The following is an 18,194-nucleotide window of genomic DNA, read 5'->3' as shown; positions in this document are numbered from 1 at the left end:
TCAAAACACCATATATGCTACGGAATACATGAAGTTTTACCTTCAAGAAGTTTATCTGTTGCACATTTGTGATCTAGAGCTGATCTGCAAAATTCATGTAGTTGATGGCAAGCATGCATCTAGATCAGAGTGAGAACAGAGTGTTGCTCATCTCTTGCCAGGTCGCAACTTCAGTCAACCGAACCATTGTCGTCAAACTTAGAACAGCAAATCTAGACGACGATAAAAGTAATATTTCAGCTTGGAGCAACCAGGTTACATGCAAAAAGTACTGGAACATGAATCTCAGCCACAACATTCCAAAGCATCATTCCAAAACACAACACGTCTCAGCTGCACCACTCTAAAAACATTCAATCGAGGATTATTCATATCTGTTCCATGAACAAAGCAAAGTTACTACAGGCCACAAGTACTGCTAGGCTGATAGCTCACTGTCTCAACTCATCCCAGTAGGATTCTAGGTAGAACATTCCAACCATTTGATGATACTCAACACACGGTACCATCATACATGTTACCCAAATAAAGCATCAGGATCCGCTGAAGCTTTGAAAGCACTGTCACACTTCATGGGGATCATGGTTCCGTACTAGATCCTCGATAAACACATAAGTGTTACATCCAGTCGTCCGTCATCCCACAGTCAATGAGTTCTTGCCTGGCGAGCTCCCTCATAAACTTCTGGCCACGGAGATCTGGTAGAAGTATCAGGAAATGGATGACAGTAGATCAGGACCACGCCCGAAAGAACAACTTCAAGTTAAACATAATACACTCCTCATTTAACAGAACAGTGACAGGTATCAAAGCAGATCACATGCCAAGTAAACATATTTAGATTTTCGGGGACAAGCATATAAACCAGCAAATTAAACAATATGAAATACCGATTAAACAGATTGTATGCCCATTACACAATATATGTGTCCTACGTCTCAGTAAATTGCGTATGACCATATAAAGCAGTGATTAAATGCTGATTTTGCAAGTAAATACGAAATAGTATGCAAAGAGAAGAAATGACTCACGAGCATTCCCACTACGACGGACATAAATCTTCTCAAGGGGTACACCATTTGCCATGAACATATGTGCCAACGTATGGACCCTAGCATCATCCTTTGAGCATTTGATCTTCACCATTCGAAGGTCTTTGCAAGTAAACGATCTTCCCATTGGTTTGATACCTGTTACCAGTGCCTTCCTGGTGTTGTAGTTCTTTTGCACATAAAAAAACTGTTATTAAATCATCCATACTAAAAACTAAGAAATGAAATCAAGAATCAAGTAGCATACAAAAAACAAATGTAACCACACATACCACTTTAAGTTGGAGAAAAAGCCTCTCTATATTAGGGGAATGCTGCAGCAAGAAAATTAGTGCATCAAAATCAGCAGCCATACACCATTCACCAAGGGACAGGGTCTTCAGGTTGCTAAAAGTTGGACACCTTTTCAATTCCCTACTCAGAACCACCTGCATATTACAGACAAAAGATCATTCAGCAATAACGGTAATAACTCAAATCAGCTTTCCTTCGCAAAAAATGAACTTGACTAGAACAAACTACATACTAGCAGTCTATTAAGTAGAAAGAATAAAACAAACTAATCCATCTTAAAGAAGGAAAAAGGAAAACAACATATATGATGTACGGCTAGAGAATTAACACCTATTGGTACAATATAAATCATTATTCTTTTCTAGTAAATGAAGGAACGCTGCCCTTAGACAATCTTATAAAACTCAATAAACCAGGCACTAGCACCCAGCAGCATTGTTTCAAGAAGAATAACTGGAAACCGGTCACTCCATGGAGCAGACTAAATTCCGCTTCACGCAGGAGCTGAACCCTAGTGGACTGGTTGGCTACCAACTACCCAACACTCAGTTTCCTTCACTCTTCTAAAGAGTGAATATATTTAACCAGTTGAAAAGATAGACTATTGCAACAAAGAGAAAAGAAACAAACAATCTGCTAAGAATATAAATGCTGAATATGCTCACCCCTTCTTATCTAATTGATTCACATACTAGATTTCATGATTAAACAAACTCGTACAGCTAGATTTATTTGATCACTACGTAACCAGGTGCTGGCACTAAAGGGCAAAAGGTCAGAAATGTGCTCATTCAGCACATGTGTTCTGTTGGAGGCAACACAAGATTTCTTTGGAGAACATCCAGAAATGCCCGGTAATAATTATGGCTTTGTCAAGGAAAATATACTCCTAAAACGAGAGAGGGATAGACAAATCAGCAAAATATGGCGATAGCTATACCTCTCCAGCATCAGTTAACAACTCCAAACTTGTAGCCCTTGAAAGGCTTTCAAGAATATGATGGCCACCTAGAATCTTACTATCATTGCCGAGACTGGTTTCACCATAGTTACCACCTTTACTTGGATTCCAGAGATCACCACCTTTGTAGCCATACTTTGCATCATTTGCAATCTCACTGTATTCATAGGTGTTGTCATCGCTATCGATATCACTGCCATAATCATACTTATCCTTGTAACCGCCAAGCCCAAATCTTTGTTTGGGGAAACCATGTCCATATCCAAACTGACCAAAGTCACCCTCATCACTGATGTATCCAAAATCAACATCACTCAAAGAAGAGTCATCATGAATCTTATAGTTGTTGCTCCTACCATCATTCTCACTGTTATCGTCACCATCGTCGTCAGTAGTGTCATCACAATCATCTTTATCGCTGATGTGTTCAAAATCATCACTGAGATAAGAGTCATCAAGTATGATTGTGCCTGTGACCAGGGAGCCGAAGTTGGTAAACGACGGAACTCGGACGTAAGGCGTGACGAGGCGCACAAGTAGGAGGTTCGGAGCAGCAATGGAGAAGGCGCAGCTGATCTTGCATTTGAGCATGATTAGGGTCTTCAAAGAGGCGGACGCAATCTCCGGGCCGGTGATCAGGCAGTCCTTGAGATCCAGCTCTTCCAAGGCAGTGCAAACAGAAGAAAGCTGCTGGAGGTTCCTGCGGTCGAGCCTGGCGTAGGACAACTTCAAGATCTTGAGGTGGCCAGAGACGAAGTTCACACCGTCCAACGGCGCTACCGCCTTGTGATGCCCGGCAAGATGGATAACGCGCGCACGGCGGGTGATGGCGACCCTGATCCAGATGCTGGCATCGTTCTCGTCGAAGCCCGCGTCCTCGTCGCTGGGCCGCAGGCGGAGCGTGTCCACGGGGGCCGTCACGTCGCGGAGGAGGAAGAGGCGGTGCACGAAGTCGCGGAACTCCTCCGGCGGCTGGGAGTCGCGGGTGGAGTAGCGCAGGCGGATGTCGACGCAGGGCGCGGACGCCCAGAGGTGGCGCCAGCGCCGGGCGAGCACGCAGGTGCGCACCACCTCCCACGCCTTGAGGGACGACATGATGTGGTGCAGGAGCGCGTCCGGGAGCGCGCTGAGGCGGTCCACCCCGACGGCGCCTTGCCCGCCGGACCTGGAGCCGGGCTAGTCGCCGGCGCGGCGGCGCGGCCCGTAGCGCTGGACGGTCACCCGGTGCATTTCGTCGAGCAGATAGCCTGCATACGGAGTAAAGATTGTGCAGGAAAATTAACGGAGGAAGATGGAGAGGGAAGGGGATCAGAGTCGAAGGAACTTACGGAGTGATTCGTGGAGTGGAAATCCGAAATTTTGGGGATGGAAATCCGAACTACCGCTTGATTCTCTCGCCCCAATTTTTGTTACGGGGCGGCCGCCGCTTAAGTCGCTATGGATTCAAATGGGCTTTGGCATCCCACCGCGTGTCTGTTAGGGGTTTTTTTTGGGCTGGGCCCACGACCAATTCCCTAATCTTCCCCGGAAGCCCGTTTACTTCTCTTGTATTTTTTAGTGTTATCCCGGCCCATCCCGAAAAATCCCCAAGGTCTGGGGACGCCGCCAACAGACGCCCACCTAGGGGCGACGCTCCCTACGCCACTGACGGACACGGCAAACCTTCTCTCCGGTGAGTCCCTCCCCCGCCACTGTCAGGGTATGGACACTGGTACTCCAACACCAGACAGAGACATCAAGGAGCTGGACAAGAAGAACGATCAGGATCAGGGGATACCGTCCAGCAAGGATCCAACGGTCGACAGCGTTCGTCCTTAGTAGTTTAAACATCTAAGCTTTTCGCCTAAGTAGCTTTCTTGTAATCATGGATTAACCTGTAATCACTAAACTGTTTGGTCCTACTATCAAATATAAGAGGGTAGGAGAGGGTGGCTGGGAGGCAAGCAGAATAAACCCTAAATTTATTATTATGTCTTATTTTCCTTAGTTGCCTAGCTACTGTAGATCTGATCATCGTGCTCTCCTTCTTCCTCCTCACGATTCATGGGTAGGCCCTCGTTGGACCTGAAAAGTGGTAACAGAGCCTATCCTCATACCCTCTCTCACCATTGCGCCGACAACGCTCCCTCCCTCCCACCCATGCGCCCGAGATCCGATCGAGATCCGCCTCGCGCGAACGCCGTGCCAAGGGTGACGGCGCCGCTACGCCAACAACCACGGAGGACGACATGGATGACGAGCTGCGCGCCGCACGGCTGCCTCGCGAGGTACGCTCCATACGTCGTCGCCTGGACAGGCACGACCAAGCAGCCACCGATGCCTCGGCCGCCATGACCGCGATGCAAGGTCAGATGGCCCATATGACCCAGATGATGGCTAATTTGTGTGTAGCTCTGATTCAACCGGCACCACCAGAGATCACCACTACGTCTTCCACCCCGCCCAACACCCAAAGCCACCAACTTTCCACTTCGCCGCCATTACCCCAGGTCTCCCTCTCTCCGATCACGGAGGGGCGCACTCCAGCCTCCACGCCGACGACAACCCACACCCACCCGCCCCAATTCGGTGCTTTGTCACCAGATCATCTACCGCATCCAAGTTTTCTCCCCAAAACAACCACCTTTTCCCAACAAATCCCTCAACCTATCTACACCACCACTCCCACCCTTGTTACTACAAAGCAGGGACAATCCCAAACGCTCAGCCAGCAAAACTTCACCTAGATGACTACGTCTGAAACACACCCCCACTTATACCAACCTCCACAATCTATACCGCAACAATTCTCCACAACCCAACATGCCTAGTTGCCACATAATGCACAAAACCCATCCTATTATCCAAACTACCACCCTCCTTTCCAGCAACAAGCCCAACAATTTTCCCAACCCAACCCATACCCATACAATAGCCAAAACCACAACCAACCAACACACCACCAAACTCAGTACCCTTTCCTCACACACCTAACCGGCACAACGGTACCCACTCCATTCCCACACCACAGTTCAAACAACAACAAAGCACACATGAACTGCACATGAGGATCCCTATGTAGAATTACCACTATCTTCCGGAGAAGGCCCAAGAGCTTGGCTACTTGAATGTGAGGATATTTTCAAGCTAGTAAATATACACCCAGAACAGCGAGACAGATGGAGGGTGGCACACATCACGGGGCAAGCAAAAACATGGTTGAACAGTGCTGGTTTGAACAGCGATAACCTTTCATGGAATGAGCTCGGCTAGGTACTAATTTCCAGATTCCCTGATAACTCAGTGTCAGTGATCCAATGGATCAGCTGCAATTACTGAAGCAACTCACCACCGTCAATGCTTACATTGATATGTATGAGTCATGGATGGCGCACATCAAACAAGAAAGGCCCTATCTGTCGCAAGATTTCTTCGTGGACAAGAATAGCTACCGACAATGACAAACCCAATGATACAATATACTCAAATATAATCGTTTCCATAAAAATCTGCCATTATTTTTTTAGTCATACACTTAGTACTGATCATGCCATCAACACATATCCGGAATTCAATAGCCGTGCTAAGACAAATATTACAAGCAAGAGGTCTAAGTTTCAGGAAAAAAAAATAGAAAGATTATCAAATTATATGGAAGTTAATGTTTTCTGAGTGAGTCCACGTTAATTATTAATCTAAATTGTGTTGGAAAGTGGAATTTAATGGCACTTTGGTTAATTTTTTTGAAGGGAAAGCCACATTGGCTTATTTCTCTGGTAATAGTGTTACATCTTGCAAAATAAAAGGTACAATAAAATCCGGGGGACCGCCGTCCCAACTAAATTTTTTCTTTGTATCATAAGCAAATTTTGCCAAATTGTGTGCCACTTGATTAACTTTCCTTGGACAGTGTTAAAAGGACACCGATTCAATGTTACTTTGGTTAATTGTTAATCATAGCTATTAGCATTAATTGCACACCTTAATGAAAAGAATGTAAATGGGGATGTAGCTCAAATGGTAGAGCGCTAAATAATGCATATTAGAGGCAGGGGGATCGATACCTCCCATCTCCAATTCTGTTTGGGTTACTTCTTTTTTCTGTTCTTCGATCGACTAACTGGGCCACCGCCTGGTAACAAACACGCGGCGAGATGCCCAAAGGCCCATTCGAATCCATAATGACTTAAGTAACCGAGAAGTGGAGAACCGGAGAATCAAAGCGGTCGCCGCCATCCCAAAATTTCGGATTTCTGGAGCGGCAAGAACTCCCCAAGATTTCCGTAAGTTCCTGCGTCTTTCTCCATAGATTTTCCTTCGAATCTGATCCCCTTCCCTCTCCATCTTCCTCCATTAATTTTCTTGCACAATCTTTACTCCTGGTGTCCCTGAACCCTTATGCAGGCTATCTGCTCGACGAAATGCACCGGGTGACCGTCCAGCGCTATGGACCGCGCCGCCGCGCTGGCGACAAGCCCGGCTCCAGGTCCGGCGGGCGAGGCGCCGTCGGGGTCGACCGCCTCAGCGCGCTCCCGGACGCGCTCCTGCACCACATCATGTCGTCCCTCAAGGCGTGGGAGGTGGTGCGCACCTGCGTGCTCGCCCGGCGGTGGCGCGACCTCTGGGCGTCCGCGCCCTGCGTCGACATCCGCCTGCGCTACTCTACCCACCGCGGCGACTCCGAGGCGCCGGAGCAGTTCCGCGACTTCGTGCACCGCCTCTTCCTCCTCCGCGACGTGACGGCGCCCGTGGACACGCTCCGCCTGCGGCCGAGCGACGAGGACGCGGGCTTCGACGAGAACGATGCGCTCGGCCGCAGGCTTCGACGAGAACGATGCCAGCATCTGGATCAGGGTTGCCATCACCCGCCGTGCACGCGTTATCCATCTCGCTGGGCATCTGGTGCTGAAATTGCTGTAGCATTACTGATATATGGCGCTGCAGGTCTCGTCCGAGGAGAGCAAGGGCACGGTCATCTGTTGCTGTCCAAGGAAAGCTGGAAGGTACGCATTTCCTCCCTGTCTCCTCTTTCTTCCTCCCTTTCCCCCTCGTTCCTTGTGTACTGTGCATCTGGCCACTACTAGGAAAAGGCTTACCACCGGCGACCTAAAAAGGCTTACCGCCAGCACTTTCGGATTCGCCGGCGATAACCTCACCGGTGGTAAGGGGTTATCCCCGGCACTTTCGTGTTCGCCGGCGGTAATATGAGATTACCCCTGGCACTTTCCCATACTCGCCGGCGGTAATAGGATACCACCAGCGCCTATCCTATTCGCCGGGGATAACATGGATTACCGCCGGCGAATCACCAATGTGCCAGTGGTAAGTAAATCAGGAAACAAAAAAAAATAGGCATGTATCAAACGTATAAATAGTACTTTAGATTTCATCCGAACACATGAAAACACAAATAGTCACGTCAGCCATTCAGTATGTTCATTTTACAAACAAAAATATCGATATGTCCCCAACAGCTCCTCCGCCCACAGATCCATGGCCGTCCCAACAGCTCCTCCACCCACAGATCCATCACTGATCCCAGCAGCTCCTTCGCCCCCAGTCAGCACCGCCCTGATCTCCTCCGGCAAGCACCGCGTTAGATCATCCCAGGATCTTGTTGAGGATCGTCCCAGTATCTCGCACCCCCAGCTCCTCGCCTCCTTTGCCTGGCACCTCGCCGCCCCAGGACCAACAGCAGTAGCAACGCCTCCCTAGCAGCAGGAAATCTGCGTAAGCAACAAAACAATATCAGCGAGAATGACACCACCAAGTTTGGATCGAAATTGCACTCCTCCACCAGAACGACGCTATACTAAATTTTTATTAAGCAAGTTCAGCTAACTGCATTCTTTTACAGTGTACACAAGCACTAAATTTATTTCAGTTACGCCAACACAAAGCAATAAAAAGATTGACACTAGCAAGTAGTACTGTACCATGACCAATGACCAATTTACCATTAGAGAATCAATGATTATATATCTCTTTTTTCAGTCGCAACTAAAAAAAATACAGCTTATGTTTGGAGTATTTTCATATGTTGCCTCACTGTATAATTTATAGTCCGCAACTGACAGAACTAATGAATAAAAAGACTAGTCACAAAAAGTTGCACAACAGGCCAAGTTGCCGAGAAATCCAAGTGTAATAACATGTCTATAAACAATGCCTACTTTATCAAAAGTTGCACAACAGGCCAGACAGGATGGTGCCAAGGTGCACATGATAGCCATCTGGTACATGTATGCTGAATTAGACAATCGTTTGGGTATGCACAAACTTCTTCAGCACACATGAGCAAATAAAGCATAGCAGAGCATTCAAAAACACAGTAGGATCGTAATTACTGAATACCGAGACCGACCTCGGAATCTAAGAACTTTTCACCACAACAAGGCAGTAATCTGTAGACCTAGGCATCAGCCAGTAGATCCCTAACAATCCCTCGGCAAAGACTAAATTTTCCACCAGCCAAAGCAAATAGGGGCGACTAAACCGAGAAAAGCTAAGGTTTTCACTACAGATTCGCGGCCTAAACTCTTAACCAGCACCGTCAGCTACATGCATCACTCTAAACGACACCCGAATTCCTAGATCGGCGGCACAATCAACAAGCGAGGCCGTCTGATTTGGACCTCGATCGAGAAAGGGGAAGGAAGGAGCTGGGGCACGCGCATACCTTGAGGAGGACGGTGTCGCCGCAGAAGAGCTGGAGGCGCTCCATGGTGCCGGGGTGGAGCGCGACGACGGAGTTGTCATCATTGGTGGCCTCTTCGACGACGAGGCGGTTGGGAGACTTCTTCCTCTCGAGGATCGCCATCGATTAGTGCTTCTTCGCCCCCTTCCTGCAGGCGAACCCGAGCCGGGTGAAAAAATGCAATGGCGAGATCCACAACCGTCAGCCATATCGGAAGCGGCTGGGGGTAGATCGGGGCTCGGGGACTTACGGATCGGAGGAGGAGGCCTCGCCCTGCGGTGTCGGGGTCACCATGCTCGCGTGTCGCCGACGGCTGGCGGCGCTAGGTTTCGGCGGCTCCGGGTTCGCCGTGGGAACGAGGGGGAGGGGGCTGCAGGAGTGAGAGAGAGAGAGGTTGGGGTGCGGGGGAGAGAAGAGGGCGGTGGTGGCTGGAGGCAGAGGAGGAGGGGCTTGGGTGGCCGCCGCCGACGCGTCACAGGGACAAGATGGGGAAGGAGCAGTTGGGGAAGAGAAGTGGGGTTGGGGAGGAGAAGTGGGGATAGGTGCGGGGTGGACGGGGTGGCATAGGGCCAAATACCCCCGTCGAGTTTCAGCAGCAAACGCCGGCGGTAAATTCGGTCCAATTTGTGCATACCGGCCCAGTTTACCCCCCACGAAAATAAATTGTTCTCGCCTGTGGTATTAAAGTTACCTCCGGCGTTTTCGGGGCCAAATCGCCGGCGGTAATAGAAAGTCCATCTGGGTGCTCTCGGCCCAATTTACCCCCGTCGATTTCAGTTTCAACTCGCCGGCAGTAAGGGGCCTAACCCCGGCAACCCCAAACCAGCTCGCCGGCGGTAACTTACCACCGGCCACCTCGAAACGTACTTGCCGGCGGTAATAAGTGCGGCTATAAGGTTATTTCTAGTAGTGGCTGTGCTTTGGATTTTGCTATGAACACTTCATTATATGTTTAAATATCTGACGCTCCGTTAGTCGTTCAGATCTAGTTTCTATTGTCTCTACTATGTATTTGTATGTGTTAAGTTCATTCACTGTAACATCCCGGGTGCGCTATAGTATGATCGTCTACTTCTGTATCTGGCCTCATTTCAGGGCCCATATGGTGTAGCTCTAGTGTTATCGCATAAATTCTTTAGGTTGCTATATCTCATAGTAATTGTGTATACTTATCTGCAATTAGATTGTCCACATTCACATTATGAAGCACTCAGTTGGCTAGTGATGTATGCCAGGCATTATCCATGTTTCCATGCACTTGTTTAATTTATAAACGTGTGCACTTGGTGATTCATTTCATTCTGAAACCATCTACTCGTTATTTTTGTGATGAATCTGCATCTCACGGGAAATCTAAATGTTAAGGTCGTCAAGTTCATGGTCCTAGCTAGTGTATTCAGATTAGGAGTCATGGTCATATTCTGTGGTCATATTCAGATGCTTCTGCACGAGCGTAACTAATAGTATGTGTAAATGTTAGTTTCTATCTATCCTAATTTCTATCTCTGAATATGGATTTATTCTAATTTGTATCTTGTTTTTTTATCTTGTTCTATGTATAGTTAGGTTGTTTCTTTTTTGAAGTCACGTTGGTGTGTACTAGTGACAGTATCTTAGACACAAAAAATTCACTCGCAGTGCATAATTTGACAAGTCTAGGATATGCTTTGAAGCAGATCGTTTGATTTGCTCTTGATTGTTATTTTTTATACATTTAAAAACTAATTGGCTGCTGGTTTCAGCATATTCTACTGATGATAGTTGACTTGCAAGTTGACACAACTTATCGTTTTCCCTATTTTAGGACAGCAAGTTCATTGCACACTTCCTAATATTCAAAAGATGTCTTCTACTTCTCGTATTGAATCATGGGGTGAGGTAAGACTCGTGCTCATTAAACGACACATCTTTGAAAATGTTAATTAGATGATTCAATGATCTACAAAAATGTTAATTAGATGGTTCAATCAAATTGGCTAACTCAGTGTTGAGTTTAGCATCTCTTTTGTCGTTGTGGTGGTTTAGTGTAGGGAAACTTGGTTCTCCCAGTTTTAATGAACTAAAAATGATGAAAATTTGAAAGCAAATTGTTACCTCCTAATATTTGCATTTGTACAAACTAAAATTCTTCTCCTGGCTCATGATTATGCATTTAACTGTCCTCCCTAGATGAAGAGTCAGAAGTTGGGCGCACAAGGAGAAAGAGATGAGCGCGTGTGTATTGACTTTGGCTTTAAGGCCCAAGATGTTATGGAAGCAGCGGAGAGTCTTGATGAAGCGGACCAACATGAAGTTGAGCAACTTGGGTACTCACCTTTCCTAAACCTAAAGTTGGGACAAATCAGCCAGCGCAAGGAAACCTATCTGTGTATGAAGCTAGTTGATCTGGAAGAGGATAGGATCAAGGTGCAGCTACAAAATGATGTAATTGTATACATCAGACCAGATGAGATCCATCATCTCTTGATGCTGCCCCAAGGTACTAAGACCCCCCTTAAGTACAATATGCAACAGCATAAGGACTTTATTCAATTGCAATCTGAATTGGGTCAAACGTCGTTGGACACTGGGAATATATTGAAGTTTATGAAAAAAGAGGAGAACAAACATTTGAGGGTCAAATGTTTTTCCTCATTCTCTTTTCAAGATTTCTAATGCCTACCACTTCACAAAATATAAACGTGCATGCAGTGATGTACACAAGGGATTTGGCAAGCCTCAAGGAATTTGACATGTGTACAATAGTGTATGATCATCTCAGGGATTCTATCAAAATTTGGAAGAAGCAGAGGCAGGATGCAAGAAACAAGGCATCACTTACTATGCCTGGTTGCCCAATCATAATTCTGGTAAGCATGCTGGTGCTCTCATCAATTACTAGCTGTATATTCGGATTTGGATTTTTTTTTTTACCTGCCCAGCTAGCTAAAGATGACAGCTAGCTGGGCAGGTAAAAAAAAAATCCAAATCCGAATATACAGCTAGTTAGCTAGCTGGGCAGGTAAAAAAAAAAATCCAAATCCGAATATACAGCTAGTAATTGATGAGAGCACCAGCATGCTTACCAGAATTATGATTGGGCAACCAGGCATAGTAAGTGATGCCTTGTTTCTTGCATCCTGCCTCTGCTTCTTCCAAATTTTGATAGAATCCCTGAGATGATCATACACTATTGTACACATGTCAAATTCCTTGAGGCTTGCCAAATCCCTTGTGTACATCACTGCATGCACGTTTATATTTTGTGAAGTGGTAGGCATTAGAAATCTTGAAAAGAGAATAGGAAAAACATTTGACCCTCAAATGTTTGTTCTCCTCTTTTTTCATAAACTTCAATATATTCCCAGTGTCCAACGACGTTTGACCCAATTCAGATTGCAATTGAATAAAGTCCTTATGCTGTTGCATATTGTACTTAAGGGGGGTCTTAGTACCTTGGGGCAGCATCAAGAGATGATGGATCTCATCTGGTCTGATGTATACAATTACATCATTTTGTAGCTGTACCTTGATCCTATCCTCTTCCAGATCAACTAGCTTCATACACAGATAGGTTTCCTTGCGCTGGCTGATTTGTCTCAACTTTAGGTTTAGGAAAGGTGAGTACCCAAGTTGCTCAACTTCATGTCGGTTTGCTTCATCAAGACTCTCCGCTGCTTCCATAACATCTTGGGCCTTAAAGCCAAAGTCAATACACACGCGCTCATCTCTTTCTCCTTGTGCGCCCAACTTCTGACTCTTCATCTGGGGAGGACAGTTAAATGCATAATCATGAGCTAGGAGAAGAATTTTAGTTTGTACAAATGCAAATATTAGGAGGTAACAATTTGCTTTCAAATTTTCATCATTTTTAGTTCATTAAAACTGGGAGAACCAAGTTTTCCCTACACTAAACCATCACAACGACAAAAGAGATGCTAAACTCAACACTGAGTTAGCCAATTTGATTGAATCATCTAATTAACATTTTTGTAGATCATTGAATCATCTAATTAACATTTTCAAAGATGTGTCGTTTAATGAGCACGAGTCTTACCTCACCACATGATTCAATACGAGAAGTAGAAGACATCTTTTGAATATTAGGAAGTGTGCAATGAACCCGCTGTCCTACAATAGAGAAAACGATAAGTTGTGTCAACTTGCAAGTCAACTATCATCAGTAGAATATGCTGAAACCAGCAGCCAATTAGTTTTTAAATGTATAAAAAAATAACAATCAAGAGCAAATCAAACGATCTGCTTCAAAGCGTATCCTAGACTTGTCAAATTATGCACTGCGAGTGAATTTTTTGTGTCTAAGATACTGTCACTAGTACACACCAACGTGACTTCAAAAAAGAAACAACCTAACTATAGATAGAACAAGATACAAATTAGAACAAATCCATATTCAGAGATAGAAATTAGGATAGATAGAAACTAACATTTACATATACTATTAGTTACGCTCGTGCAGAAGCATGAATATGACCATGACTCCTAATCTGAATACACTAGCTAGGACCATGAACTTGACGACCTTAACATTTAGATTTCCCGTGAGATGCAGATTCATCACAAAAATAACGAGTTCATGGTTCAGAATGAAATGAATCACCAAGTGCACACGTTTATAAATTAAACAAGTGCATGGAAACATGGATAATGCCTGGCATACATCACTAGCCAACTGAGTGCTTCATAATGTGAATGTGGACAATCTAATCGCAGATAAGTATACACAATTACTATGAGATATAGCAACCTAAAGAATTTATGCGATAACACTAGAACTACACCATATGGGGCCCTGAAATGAGGCCAGATACAGAAGTAGACGATCATACTACAGCGCACCCGGGATGTTACAGTGAATGAACTTAACACATACAAATACATAGTAGAGACAATATAAACTAGATCTGAACGACTAACGGAGCGTCAGATATTTAAACATATAATGAAGTGTTCATAGAAAAATCCAAAGCACAGCCAGATGCACAGTACACAAGGAACGAGGGGAAAATGGAGGAAGAAAGAGGAGACAGGGAGGAAATGCGTACCTTCCAGCTTTCCTTGGACAGCAACAGATAACCGTGCTCTTGCTCTCCTTGGACGAGACCTGCGGCCGCGTCGTTGGACGGCGTGAACTTCGTGTCTCGCCACCTCAAGGTCTTGAAGCTGTCGTACGCCAGGCTCCACCGCAGGAACCTCCAGCAGCTTTCTTCTGGTTGCACTGCCTTGGAAGAACTGGATCTCAAGGACTGCGTGATCGCCGGCCCTGAGATCGCGTCTGCCTCTCTCAAGACTCTAATCATGCTCAAATGCAAGATCACATGCGCCTTCTCCATTGCTGCTCCGAACCTCCGACTTCTGCGCCTCATCACGCCTTACGTCCGGGTTCCGTCATTTACTAACTTCGGGTCACTGGTCACATGCACTATCATACTTGATGACTCTTACCTCAGTGATGATTTTGAACACATCAGTGATAAAGATGATTGTGATGATGTTATGTGGCTGCTAGGGTTTGGGAGGGAGAGAGAGGGCTGCGAGGGCGCGAGAGGGCCGGCCGGGGGCCTTGCCCACGGCCGGTGGCAAGAGGGAAGGGATTTCCTTCTAAATTCTTGCTTGATTAGATTGATACATCTCCTCTCCATATATAGAGAGGTTTACTTGACTCCCAAGCAAGGCTTACTTGACCCCTAAGCAAACCATAAGACTAACGGGCCCAGGCCCATGACGTACTCTAACACTACACCCCACCTGGACATGTAGCTCGTCCTCGAGCTGCAACCGAAACAAACCATGACTCGACGCAACACAACCCTAACACCTAAAAACGAGCCTTTTACATCTCGGCTTGTTTTATTACTCTCAACCTGAAATAGACTGGGACGCTTTATTGTTGACCCCTGAAAATAAAGTGGACACCATTCGCCCGTCGGACGTGCACCTGTACAGCCACCTGGATCCCATGGAAACCAGCGGGACAAAAGGAGCCCGCACGGCGGCCGGCGGCGGAATGCAGTGGTGCTACACGGTGCGCTCCTGTCGGTGACACCATGCCTTCTCCCCGCCGGATGACTGTCGATGGTGCAGACTTTGAGGTCACTCCCGGCGGGAGAAACAACATGTCCGCCCCCTGTGGGGGAAACTGCCAGCCCAAGATCCCCGACGCAGCGGCTGAGATCGAGGTCCCTTGCGCAACGAAGCGCAACTTGGAGGAGCTGCAGCTGTAGATCACGCATCTCCCGCACACGCCGACGCACTAGGAGGCCGCGCGCAGCAGCCTGCAGCCTCACCGCCGCCGATACGTGGCGGATAGCGATCCAAGCCGGAAGCGGTGACGGCGACGGAGGGAAACGGACCTGGTGGAAGGGCATCCCGGGCGGTGTCGATGTAGAGCCCGGGGCCAAGGTCGCTCCCACACCGCCGAAAGGCAGGGACGGCGTCGGTGGCGGCAGCAGCCGCTGTTGCGGTGTTGGTGGCGATAGCAACTGCTGCTGTTGTTGCAACTGCCCACCGAACGGCAGGGACAACGTCGGTGAGGATAGCAGCTGCAGCGGCGTTGGTGACGGCGGCAGCAGCTGCTGTAGCGTCCCGGTGGGGAAGAATTTGGCCGGCTGCTGGAGAAGAGGGACCCCCGGCGTCGAGGTAGGGCCCGGCCAGGAGATGGTGGACAACGGCAGCGGGGACTGCAGCAGCCTGGCGTCGGGTGGCGGCGACAACAGCAGCAGCGTCGGCTGGAGCGGCCCGGCGATCGCGGCGGAGGCCACCTGGTGTGTCGGCTGCCACGGCAGCAGCGCCGGCGGCGGTGGCCCGTAGGGACCGGCCAGGAAGAGGCGGATCTCCTGTACAGCAGTGGTGAGATTGCGGAGGGCTGCGGTGATCTCCGCCGGGGAGAGAACGGCGGGGACGTCGGAGTGCAGCGGCGGCGGGTGGGAAGAACTCGGTGGAGGGCTGGACATGATCGAACCCGGGAAAGTTGATACCAAGTTATGGCGCTGCTAGGGTTTGGGAGGGAGAGAGAGGGCTGCGAGGGCGCGAGAGGGCCGGCCGGGGGCCTTGCCCACGGCCGGTGGCAAGAGGGAAGGGATTTCCTTCTAAATTCTTGCTTGATTAGATTGATACATCTCCTCTCCATATATAGAGAGGTTTACTTGACTCCCAAGCAAGGCTTACTTGACCCCTAAGCAAACCATAAGACTAACGGGCCCAGGCCCATGACGTACTCTAACAGATGACACTACTGATGACGATGGTGACGATAACAGTGAGAATGATGATAGGAGCAACAACTATAAGATTCATGATGACTCTTCCTTGACCGATGATGATTTTGGATACATCAGTGATGAGGGTGACTTTGGTCAGTTTGCATATGGACATGGTTTCCCCAAACAAAGATTTGGGCATGGCGGTTACAAGGATAAGTATGATTATGGCAGTGATATCGATAGCGATGACAATACCTATGAATACAGTGAGATTGCAAGTGATGCAAAGTATGGCTACAAAGCTGATGCCCAGAATCCAAGTAAAGGTGGTAACTATGGTGAAAACAGTCTCGGCAATGATAGTAAGATTCTAGGTGGCCATCATATTCTTGAAAGCCTTCCAAATTCTACAAGTTTGGAGTTGCTAACTGATGCTGGAGAGGTATAGCTATCACCATCTTTTGCTGATTTGTCTATCCCTCTATCGTTTTATAGCAATATTTTCCTTGACAAAGCCACAATTATTACTGGACATTTCTGGATGTTCTGCAAAGAAATGTTGTGTTCCCTCCAACAGAACACATGTGCTGAATGAGAACATTTTTGTCAGCACCTGGTTACATAATTCAAATAAATCAAGCTGTACTAGTTTTTTTATAATCATGAAATGTAGTATGTGAATCAATTAGATAAGAAGGGCTGATCATATTGACCATTTATGTTCTCAGCAGATTGTTTGTCGCTTTTATCTGTGTTGCAATAGTGTATCTCTTCAACAGGTTAAATATATTCAGTCTTTATAGAAGTTCGGCTCCCGCGTGAAGCGGAACTTACTCTGCCCCATGGAGTGTCCGGTTTCCAGTTATTCTTTTTGAAACAATGCTGCTGGGTTCTAGTGCCTACTTGATTGAGTTTTATAAGATTGTCTAAGGGCAGCGTTCCTTCATTTAATACAAAAGAATAATGATTTATATTGTACCAATAGGTGTTAATTCTCATGCTGTTTTTCCTTTCGCTTCTTTAAAACGGTTTAGTTTGTTTTATTCTTTCTAGTTAGACTGCTAGTATGTAGTTTGTACACTGTGAAGTTGATTTGAGTTATTACCGTTATTTGCTGAATTCTCTTTTGTCTGTAATATGTAGGTGGTTCTGAGTAGGGAATTGAAAAGGTGTCCAACTTTTAGCAACCTGAAGACCCTGTCCCTCGGTGAATAGTGTATGGCTGCTGATTTTGATGCACTAATTTTCATGCTGCAGCATTCCCCTAATATAGAGAGGCTTTTTCTCCAACTTAAAGTGGTATGTGTAATTACATTTTTTTTGTATGCTACTTGAATCTTGATTTCATTTCTTAGTTTTTAGTATGGATGCTTAATAACAGTTTTTTTTTTATGTGCAAAAAAACTACAGCACCAGGAAGGCACTAGAAACAGGTATCAAGCCAATGGGAAGATCGTTTACTTGCAAAGACCTTCTGATGGTGAAGATCAAATGCTCAAAGGATGATGCTAGGGTCCATACATTGGCACATATGTTCATGGAAAATGGTGTACCCCTTGAGAAGATTTATGTCCGTCGTAGTGGGAATGCTCGTGAGTCATACCTTCTCTTCACATACTATTTCGTATTTACTTGCAAAATCAGCATTTAATCACTGCTTTATATGCTCCTATGCAATTTACTGAGATGTAGGACACATATACTTACCTATATAAAAGTTGATCACATTCAGGCTCTATGCTTGCTTATGGTACTGTTCATGAGCTATTTTCTCTCCCGTTCCTCCAATCAAGTCCCAACATGTACGTATCTAACATAGATTGGTCAATTTTTGTCAAAAGAAAATTCCGACAACCGGCTACCGGTTACGAGCGTTCGTGCGGTCAAAGCGGTGGGTGGTGCCCAGTCTTCACCGATCAGCTTCCACGTGCCCACGTCTTCTAGGCCCAACCGCTCAAAAGTATCCCTTATAGGATTTTGGTTTTCTTTTTTCTCTCCCCACTCACAAA

At 46.6% G+C, this 18,194-nt stretch overlaps 1 protein-coding gene and 1 pseudogene across 1 annotated transcript; one reads left to right on the top strand and one right to left on the bottom strand.

The window, feature by feature from the left end:
* Positions 1 to 329: 329 nt before the first annotated feature.
* On the bottom strand, positions 330 to 3,742 carry LOC127340869 (uncharacterized). Its single transcript, XM_051366622.2, has 5 exons — positions 3,636 to 3,742; positions 2,287 to 3,554; positions 1,325 to 1,480; positions 1,032 to 1,221; positions 330 to 698 (listed from the first exon to the last, which is right to left on the bottom strand). Exons 2-5 carry the CDS (start codon positions 3,400 to 3,402, stop codon positions 619 to 621), a joined length of 1,542 nt encoding a protein of 513 aa, XP_051222582.1. The 5' UTR covers positions 3,403 to 3,554; positions 3,636 to 3,742; the 3' UTR covers positions 330 to 618.
* A 2,631-nt stretch (positions 3,743 to 6,373) lies between these two features.
* Positions 6,374 to 17,691, top strand: LOC127339123 (uncharacterized; annotated as a pseudogene).
* The last annotated feature ends 503 nt before the right edge of the window (positions 17,692 to 18,194 follow it).

Source organism: Lolium perenne, chromosome 3, assembly GCF_019359855.2.
Source record: "Lolium perenne isolate Kyuss_39 chromosome 3, Kyuss_2.0, whole genome shotgun sequence".
Lineage (NCBI taxonomy): Eukaryota > Viridiplantae > Streptophyta > Magnoliopsida > Poales > Poaceae > Lolium > Lolium perenne.
The sequence above is the reverse complement of the archived record's forward strand: the minus strand, read 5'-3'. Positions and strand labels throughout refer to the sequence as shown.

Excerpts from the sequence above, each read along its gene's own strand:
- LOC127340869 (XM_051366622.2), bottom strand. The coding sequence starts at position 3,402 with ATGTCGTCCCTCAAGGCGTGGGAGGTGGTGCGCACCTGCGTGCTCGCC. Across the intron at positions 1,481-2,286 it reads TGTTAACTGATGCTGGAGAG|GTGGTTCTGAGTAGGGAATT; the intron begins GTATAGCTATCG and ends TGTAATATGCAG. Across the intron at positions 699-1,031 it reads CCGTCGTAGTGGGAATGCTC|ATCTCCGTGGCCAGAAGTTT; the intron begins GTGAGTCATTTC and ends TACTTCTACCAG.